The sequence below is a fragment of the Echinops telfairi genome, unplaced genomic scaffold (assembly GCF_000313985.2).
Source record: "Echinops telfairi isolate 266 unplaced genomic scaffold, ASM31398v2 ScPeMD7_7475;HRSCAF=8513, whole genome shotgun sequence".
Lineage (NCBI taxonomy): Eukaryota > Metazoa > Chordata > Mammalia > Afrosoricida > Tenrecidae > Echinops > Echinops telfairi.
The window spans coordinates 26,948,471-26,958,288 of NW_022111379.1; the positions used below are offsets into that span (position 1 = coordinate 26,948,471).

General features: G+C 38.3%; 1 protein-coding gene across 1 annotated transcript in view; it reads left to right on the forward strand.

The window, feature by feature from the left end:
* The window catches only part of TRPM1 (transient receptor potential cation channel subfamily M member 1), a 166,498-nt gene that overhangs the window by 75,346 nt on the left and 81,334 nt on the right, over positions 1-9,818 (forward strand). The window contains exon 13 of the mRNA XM_030884308.2: positions 4,225-4,275. Within this exon, the coding sequence (XP_030740168.2) occupies positions 4,225-4,275 (51 nt within the window). The remainder of the gene's footprint in view (positions 1-4,224; positions 4,276-9,818) is intronic.

The window sequence follows — 9,818 nt, forward strand, 5'->3', positions numbered from 1 at the left end:
CCCACACCCACCTCCCCACCAATTTGGATCGCTTGTTGTTCCCTTGTCCCTGGGTTTGTTATCCCCTCTTCTTCCCTTCCCCCCTTACCATCAAGGCAATTCTAACTCATAGTTTGAATAGTGGGGATTTCAACTGAAATATGCCCAATATAACTATAACTATACCATGGCTTGGGTTAGGGCCATCCCATAATAGTGACTCCATAAGACACATTAGAGAACTTTTCTTCAAGGTTTTATTATTAGTTGGGTGAAAATTTACAGAGTAAATCCATTTTCCATTCAGTAATTCATATGCTTTTTGTTTCAGATCATTAATTTCAATCCCCACAATGTAACATCACTCATACACTTTCTATTTGTGTTTCCCATTTCCATATTCCCTCTTTCTTAACCCTTTCTGCTTTCTGAACTTTGTTCTTGGGCAAACCCTGACCCTTTGAATTAGAATGTTGAATTTTTCTAAGGGGTGAATACCTCCCTAATGCTATTGGTCACCTGGTGTTGTTGGTAAGTGTTTTTGAGTTGGTGCCAACTCACAGTACAACAGAAAACAAAGATAACCTTTGTTATTTTTAGCCCATTTTTGCAAACACTGTGTCAATCCATCTCACCCAGGGCTTCCTTTTTTTTTTAAGTGCACTTCAACTTTACTCATTCTGAAGTCCTTTTTGAGGGACTGAGCTCCTCAGTAACATATTCAAAGTAGGTGAGACAAAAATCTCACCATCCTCACATTCTGGAACATTCTAGCTGTATCTCTTTCAAGACAATTTATTTTGTTCTTCTGGCAGCCCATGGTACTTTCAGTATTCTCCCGCACCCAAATTCAAATGCATCAATTCTTCTTCAATTTTCCTTATTCAAACTCCAAATTTCACATGTATATGAGATATTTGAACATACCATGGCTTGAGTCAGAGCAACCTTAGTCCTTAAAGTCATCTTCTTGTTTTCAGTACTTTAAAGAGGATTTCTGCAGATTTGCCCAATGCAATACCTGCTTGGATTTCTTGACTGCTGCTTCCATGAGCATTAATTGTGGATCCAAGATGTAACACCTTATCATTTGATCTCCCTTTTGTCCATTTAAAACTTTTCCAATTTTTAATATTTCTAATTTATTTTCTATTGATGTTTTCCTTCTGTTTTATTTTGTTGGTGGTGGTTTTATTTGTTTTTGTTTTATATGTTGTGCTGTATATGCAGTCCAGGATAGGCAAATCTATGGAGACAGTAACTAGATTAATAATTTCATAGGAGCTAGGCAAGGGGGAAATGGAAAACTAACAATGAGTATAAGAAAGAATAAAATGTTCCAAAATTGTGATGATAATTAAACAACTCTTTTAAATATGATTGAACCTTTGGATTTTATGATTATGTGAACTATATATAAATAAAACAATTTCTTTTCAAATCTCATTTTACAAAGAGAGTGGAAAATATTAAATCCTTGACAACTTTGATCTTTTCTCCGTGTATTGTGGTGTTATCTCTTGGCTCAGTTGTGAGGATCCTGATTTTCTTTGCTTTGAGTTGCAATTCATACTGAAAGCTGTAGTCCTTGATCTTCATCAGCAAGGGCTCACTGTCTTCTTTGCTTTCAGTAAGGAAGATGTATCATGAAATTTTCCCACCATCTCTTTCCTCAGGTATAGTCCATTTTTTTCAGGTGTTTTACATCTGGTGAAATAAAAATATATATTCGACATTTATGTTTTTGAAAAGTTACTTGCAATGAATAAGTTGGCTGATTTTCAAAATTCTACCGTACAATTTTAAGATTCTTTCTATCACTAAGGCCATATTTTCCAACTATTTTTCCTTCCAACTTTTGCATTCTAATTGCCAATAATTATCAATAATTCAATTTTAAACTGAAGAAGTTGGTGGCATTCTTCAGCATCTTCATTACTAGCTTTATTGGTCCATGTGGACATATGAATCCTCTCACAGACAGCTTTGTACTTCAAGGTAGATCTTGAAATGTTTTTAGACAATAATTGTGAATGCCATTCTTCTCAAATCTGTCATTCCCTCCATAGTAAGCCATATAGTTGTCCAATTAAAAAGAGCTAATATGCATTCCATTCCATTTTTTATTTATTCCAATTTTCCTAGGTTCTTAGGTTTTACATTCCACATTCTGATTATTAAAATATATGTAGAGTCGCTGCTTCTCATTATGAGTCATGCCCCATCAGCAATAAAGACCCTGAAAGCTGTGCTCCATCCATATCATTCTGGGTGACTCTCTCCTTTAAGAAGACAGTTCTTCCTAGTGGTATTTTGAGTGCCTTCACACCTGAGGGGCTCATTCTCTGGCACTCTATCTAGCAATGTTCTGCTACTTTTAATAAAATGGCTAATCCCTCAGCCATGAACAGCCTATTCCTTTTTCCTTGTCTGCTCTGAGTGTAAAAGCTCCATGGAAACCTTTCACCTTAGGTGATCACCCTTCTGCTCTTTGAAAGACTGATGATATAGCTTCCAGCATCACAAGATGCAAACCATCAGAGTTTTAAAAAATCCTGACCGACAAGTGGGGGTTCACTGGATAGATCTGTCTATTGTTTGGCTGAAAACTGGGCCTCTGGGATTAATTCCCTTTGAGACCTGAATAAGGACCATAATTTTAGAGATTCTACCAGTCTCTATCCAACAAGTGTACTGGTCTGTTTTTTTTATTATTTTACTGTTGTTGTTCCATAATTTTGTTCCACATTTTTCCCCTACTCTACCCAAGACTTGTTTTGGGTGATCTCTTTCACAGGGGTTGGTAGTGGTAGCCATGCACCATCTAGTTCTTCTGGTCTCGGGGTCGTGAAGTCCATGATGTGTGTGGACCATTGGTTCTTTGGACTGTTTCTATGGTCTTTGCTTTTCTTTACCCTTATGTGCTTAGGGCAGGGAAAGTGGCTGTTCACAAGTTTTAAGACCCTAGTGCTATTTACAAGGTCGGATGTGGAACATTGCTTTCCTGGACTATGTTGTACCAGTTGACCTTGGTGTCCTGAGCCCAGAAACTTAGTGATTCATTCCTTCATGGTAGATTATGGCTAAGAAGTTTTCATGTTTCCCTTTGTATGCTCATGGATATATTTGCAACATAGGTAAATTTATATGTAGAAATATCAGGTCAAATGTATACATATATATTTCCCCAATTTTCTATATTCTTCCCACATTTGTAAAGCTTGTATGCCTTTGTGTGTTTCTACTCATAGATTATTGTTAACTGTTATTGCATAATTTACCTCTGTTCCCTTTAGCTCTTATATACCTCCCAGTGTCTGCCTTTGCCTTGAATATTTTTTGCCAACCTCACCCTTGTTGCATATTGCTTGGCTGTGATTTTAATGGAAACAGATTACCAGACAACATTTCTGTAGTACCACTGGATGAAGAGTCCCCAAATGGCTCAAATGCTTCAAACTCTAATACCAACTGAAAAGTTGGCAGTTTGAACCACTCAGAGGCATCTTAAGGAGATCTGGTGGCACTGCAGGTTATAAGTTGGACATTAAGTATTCAGTTGCTAGCTGGAAAACCAGCAATTCAACTCCCCCAGCCATTCTGCAGGAGTATAGGGTCATGACACATTACAATCAACTCAGTGGCAGTGGATGGGTAAGACATGGAGCAGTACTACTCTACACACATGGAGTTGCCATGTGGCTGAATTTACTCAAAGGCAACTACCAACCATCACTATGGAATGGGTTCAAATTACTAAGCTTAAGGTTCGTTGTCAAACGAATACCATTTGTACCACCTAGACATGAATAAAACAAGGGAATCCAGCTTCATAATTCATGAGCAGAGTGAAAACTACCAGGGGTGAGCACTCATGTGCTTCTTGTAACTTCTCTTTTTATGAGGCTTCAGTGAAAAATTCAGACTAAAGTTTTCACAGGCATAAGCTGCACTGTATCAGAATGGAAGTATTTGAATGAAATCCCCTTGGTTTATTATTAAAATATGAATTTGGAGAATTTATATTTTGTTACATGGCCTTCAATAATTACTAGTAAAACTTGTTTGTGAACTTTTAATACAAGACTGTACATCATAATATATGCTTTAAAATAATTTAATGAAATGAATTTAAAATATATTTTAATGTGCTATATAGTTAACCATGTCTTTAAAAAGAAACAAAGTACACATACTAAAGTTCAATCTGAATATATTTGACATGGCAAAATGCTTCTTTTGCAGAGATTGGGTCCACCAAACACACTTCATCTGCTGGTAAGAGATGTCAAAAAGGTCAGTCTACCTTTTCTAATCCTTACCAACTGACATATTTTATTAAAACGTTTATATAAGCAGTGTTATTTTCCAAGATGCATAGATTTATGTGAGGCATATGAGACTTTAAAAGATTGACCTAAACTTACTCCTTTTAAAGTTAAATATGCATCCCCACCCAAAATACGGACCACCTGAAACATCACCATTAGTCTATGCTATCCTCCACTTTAAAATCTTTTTCCAGAAAGTCCTCATCTCATTCTCTATGCAGGCCATCAATTATCATAGTTGTTCTTGTATTCTCCCGTTACGAAGTGGAAGACAGACGTTTCTTACCACTTCCCCTACCGCTACTACCGACGTGAAGTCCATGCTTTTGTGGGGCCTAGCTCCGTCATGATTCTATCCTGCAGTTCCTTAAGTCCACTAGAGGATTGGATGGGGTGAACATAAAGGTAAGGGAGGTATTGCTGCTTCCATACAGACACTCAGCTTGACTCCCGGCCAATGCACCATCCGTGCAGCAGGTGGAGTTGATGCACTGTTACAAGGCTGAACAGATTTCAGCAGGGCTTCCCGTCGAATAAGAACTAAGAAGAAAAGCCTGGTATTTAACTTCCAAAATATAGTAAAGGAAAAATCATATGAATCCCAGCAGTCTAATCCACAACTGATCATGGAACAGTAATAGATGACATTTTCTCCATTTTTGCATTAGGTCCCTTGACTCAGGAAAGATTCAAAGGCAGCTAATAACAATAGCAATATGTACATGATTCATTTCTTTAGAATGAAGTCCATGGATGCATTCATTAATATGTACAGCTTTTATTCATCTTCAGAACAAGGGAGAATAATCCAAGTGATGTAATAGTTTTCCATCAGAATCCTACTTAATCTGGTTATGTTTCTGGAAAATGTATAATCATAATATAAGAATTTGGCTTCAACAGTATTGGATTGGAGTAGATCAGTAGATTTGCAGACCAAGAAGGATGTCAGAGCCTTTGTGACCCAGTGGCCTGGTTTTCCACAAAAGATACCTGATTTCCCCCAGAGGATGATTGATTATAAAATATAGATGTTCAATATGTATAGCTAACTTGGTCTAGGCCTGTTTACCATTTGAATGAATTTAATAATCTTCTTCCATCCTCCAGTTCCATTTCTTCCACCATTCCCATGGGACTCTTGGTTCAAATCCTTCAATCTCCCACCACCATAGGCTACCTAGTTTCGTTGAAGCTAGTTCCAAGAAACTCCTACTATACTGATTTTGGGTTGTGCCCTATGCCCCTCCCAGCCTCACCGTGCCCTTACTAGAGCCTATACTCAAATCTGAGTACTTCATGACCTGTCCTAATCCACAAGGCTATCCCCCATCGTCTGCACTTCGTGTTCCACCACCTGAGCCACAGGCGGGGTTTGCGGGGTCTTGCTCATTGTCTACCCGCACCCAAGCAGAATCAGGCCTCTCTCCTCCGCATGCCGCACTTGTTGCTATGTTGGGATTGTTAATAGTTTTTTTCCTCTTCTTTCAAAGGCCAGCTTCTTCAGCTTCTTAGAAGCATGCCTGAACCTCCTTATCTGTATGCTAACTTCCCCACACAATGACAGATAACAACAAAATTAACAATCAACATAGGCATGAATGATTTAACAAATGTGACAAATCTTAATGTAAAGGAGGGCATTTTGGAGGTGTAATCACTGTGATGAACATCAATTTATCACCATCATCTCAACCATATGAAATTAACCAATCAATAGATAAACCAAGGCCACAATAAAGATAACACTTCACTCTCACTGAAACAAAAAAATAAACTCAACACTGTCAAGTTAATGCTGACTCATAGCAGTCAAGTAAGGGCAGGGTCAAACTGCACCTGTGGATTCCTGAGACTAACTTTTTAAGGGAGTTGGAAGCCTCGTTTTGCTCCTGAGGAGCCACTGGTGGTTTGAACTGCTGGCCTTGTCATTAGCAGCCCAACGTAAAATCATTACACCAATAGGGCTCTCACTAGGATGGCTAAAGGAGTCCTGGTGATGTAGTGGATTATGTGTTGGGCTGCTAACCTCAAGGCCAGCAGTTCAAACCCACCAGCCACTCTATGAGAGAAAGATAAGTCTGTTGGCTCCTATAAACATTTACAACCTCACAAATCCAAAGGGGCAGTTTTACCTTGTCATAAAGGCCACCGTGAGTCATAATTTGAGTCAGTGGCAGTGTTAGGCTGGCTAATATTTAAAACTAATAACAAAATAACAAATGTTAGTGAACATGTAGGAAATTGACACTAATATCGTTACTGGAGATGCCACACTGTTGGGAAAACCCATGTGGCAGTTTCTCAAAAATATAAAATTTGAAATTAAACATTGAACTACTATGTAACCATGTGTCTACTCCTAGCCACATAATAAAAGCAGACACTCAGAGATTGGTATAGCAATATACCAAAAATAAAAGCAGACACTCAGAGATTGGTATAGCAATATTCATTGTAGCACTATTCACAATAGACAAAAGGATGGAAACTAAGTACTCATCAACAGATGAATGGATAAACAAAATGTAGAACATACATACAATGGAATATTATTGATGTCTCCCCTACCCCCACCCCAGAACCCTCAGGGAAGAGGAGGAGAAATTAAATGGAAGCCAGTAGGAAAAACTAAGTCTTGATAGATGCTACCATATGGATGGAGCTTGAAGACATTATGTTGAGTTTAAAAAGTCAATCACAAAAGGACAAATATTCTATGACTTCATTTCTATAAGGAAAGACAAGCAAAGGAAAATATAGAGAGAGCAAAGTTTTTAGTGGCTACCAGGAGTAGGAGGGAGGGGAAAAGGTGGAACTAACAATGAAAGAAAAATCACATTAAAGTTAGAGTTGCTTGGCTGATTATCATAATTGCTGTCATTAAGTTATATACCTATTAAAAGTTGAATTAACAAAAATTATCTGATAGTTATATTTATAACCTCAACCAAAAAAAAGAGAGAGAGGTTTATGAGTCTAATAATATGCTACAAAAAAACTCAGGGGATTTGGTACCTTGGTATGGCTGTTTAAGGTCATGGTTTCATGGCATCCTAATAAATTGGGATAATAACATATTTAGTGCTTCCGTTCTACTTCTCAGTTCATTATAGAACCTGGGTTCTTAAAAGCTTAGAAGTGGCCATGCTCAGCACAACAATTAGCCTCTATGCACCAGAAGCAGCAACAGATAAAGGAGAGTTAATAATAAAAGGAGGGGATTGCAATATGTGGTTAGTTACCCCATGAATAACTGCCACCTTTGCCATGAAACCCACCTATCATTATTGAACATTTTGATCAAAGGGGCAAATACAGAACACAATTTTAAATTCTTATGAACCCCAAACTGGATTTGTGGAGGCTAATGAACCTTGGAGTGATTATTCTGAGATTTGTAAACCTTAAACAAAAAAAACAAAAAAACATTCCCTAAGTCGTCTTGAACAAAACAACAATTTAGCTTAACTCGTAAAAAGTCTCTGCCCCAGGCTTTATGATCTTTTCAAGAACTATCTATAATCAATAGCACATGACCATGCAGTGTTTTGTTTTGTTGTGCATAAGGTTCTATGTGTGGGAGCCAACCCAATGGTTCCTAACAACAACAACAGCAGCAACAACAACATAGCAATCTAATAATCTGTGAATTTAGAAAAGAATACTGAATGAATCATGGACTCCCAACAGAACAATTAAATGTCTTAGATGGAGCAGAGCCAGAATTTTGCTTAAAAGCAAGGATGGTGAGACTCTGTCTCAAATACTTTGGCCATGTTGTCAGGAGAGACTGGTCCCTGGAGGACATCATGCTTGGTAAAGTAGGAGGTAGTGAAAAAGAAGGCCTTCAACAGGATGAATGAACCTAGTGGCTACAACAATGGGATCAAATATACAAATAATTGTGGGGATAATACAGGGTGGGGCAGTTTTATTCTCATTTACCTAGGGTGGCTAAGAGTCAGAACCAACTCCACGACACTTAACAATAATAACAACATAGGATCAAATTGACAACAGAAATTTCAAAGATCTGAGAGGAATCTTAGGGAATGACAACTTGGAAAAGTATAATGGTTGCACAACTCAAAGAATGTGATCAATGTCATTGAATAGTAGAATGTAGAAACGGTTGAAATGAATAAATATTTTCAACAGCAACAAAATAAAATCTTAGAAATGGATAAACCAAGAGGTGAATTGACTCAAATTTATGGTGATCCCATGTGTGTCAGAGTAAAACTGTGTTCCATAGGATTTTCATGACCATGATCTTTTGGAAGTATATGGTCCGATCTTTCTTCTGAGGTAACTCTGGGTGGACATTGATCTTTAACCTTCCATTTACTAGCTGAGTAAATTAATCACTTGCAACACCCAAGAACACTGGGCAATAGGCAGCACCTAGCACCCAGCAGCACCAGCTCTACCCGACTTTGAGTGACTTCTAAATGTGGGGACATAATACATCATCAGACAAGCAACAGGAGTGGCTCGAAGGAGGCATAAATCAGATCAAAAAAAAAAAAGAGCTATTGTTGTTCAGACGTGATTTTACTAGGGAATTTACATACAAAGATCAATGTTCAAATTCTCATAATGGACTGTCAAATATTGAATGCCCCCAAGGTAGAAGTCCATACAGGGAAAGGTGGGATGTGTGTTTATATACCCAGTGCGTATGTGCAAGGGATCCAGACAAGGGACTCGGGGGCAGGGACACGGTTAATCTATGATGGATAGGATTGTTTTTGTACTGGTTAATGGGTTACCACTGATGTTATCACGAAGGCAGTTACTTGGCGTGTTTTTTCCTGTTCTAGATTACTGCCCTGTAAGGTACTCTAGTTATTTTCCAGAGTCCTTTGCAGACAAAATTCATCTTGTATTGATTGTTAAGGGTTCTTTGGGGGTGGGGGGGGTAGTGAGCACTGTCATTTTGGGGCTATCACTCTCCCCTCACATGGTGACCTTTTGACAGACCTTCCTGACCTTTGATGTACAGCTCCACCCCTTTACTGTCACATCCCAATCACCCAAAGCAGCTTGGGCATTTTTACTTTTTAAAAAAAAATCATTTTATTGGGGGCTCATACAACTCTTATCACAATCCATACATACAACCACTGGGTCAAGCACATTTGTATTTGTTGCCATGATCATTTTCAAAACATTTTCTTTCTACTTGAGCCCTTGGTATCAGATCCTCATTTTCCCCCTCCCTTGCCGGTCCTCCCTCCCTTATGAACCCTTGATAATTTATAAATTATGTCTTACACTGACTGATGTCTCAACCACTTTTCTGTTGTCCATCCCCCTGGGAGGGGGTTATATGTAGATCATTGTGATCGGTTCCCACTTTCTCCCCTACCTTCCCCTTACCCTCCTGGTATCACTACTCTCTATATTGGTCCCGGGAGTTTATCTGTGTTTCCAGCTCTTATCTGTACCCATGTACATACTCTGGTCTAGACAGATTTGTAAGGTAGAATTGGGGCATGATAG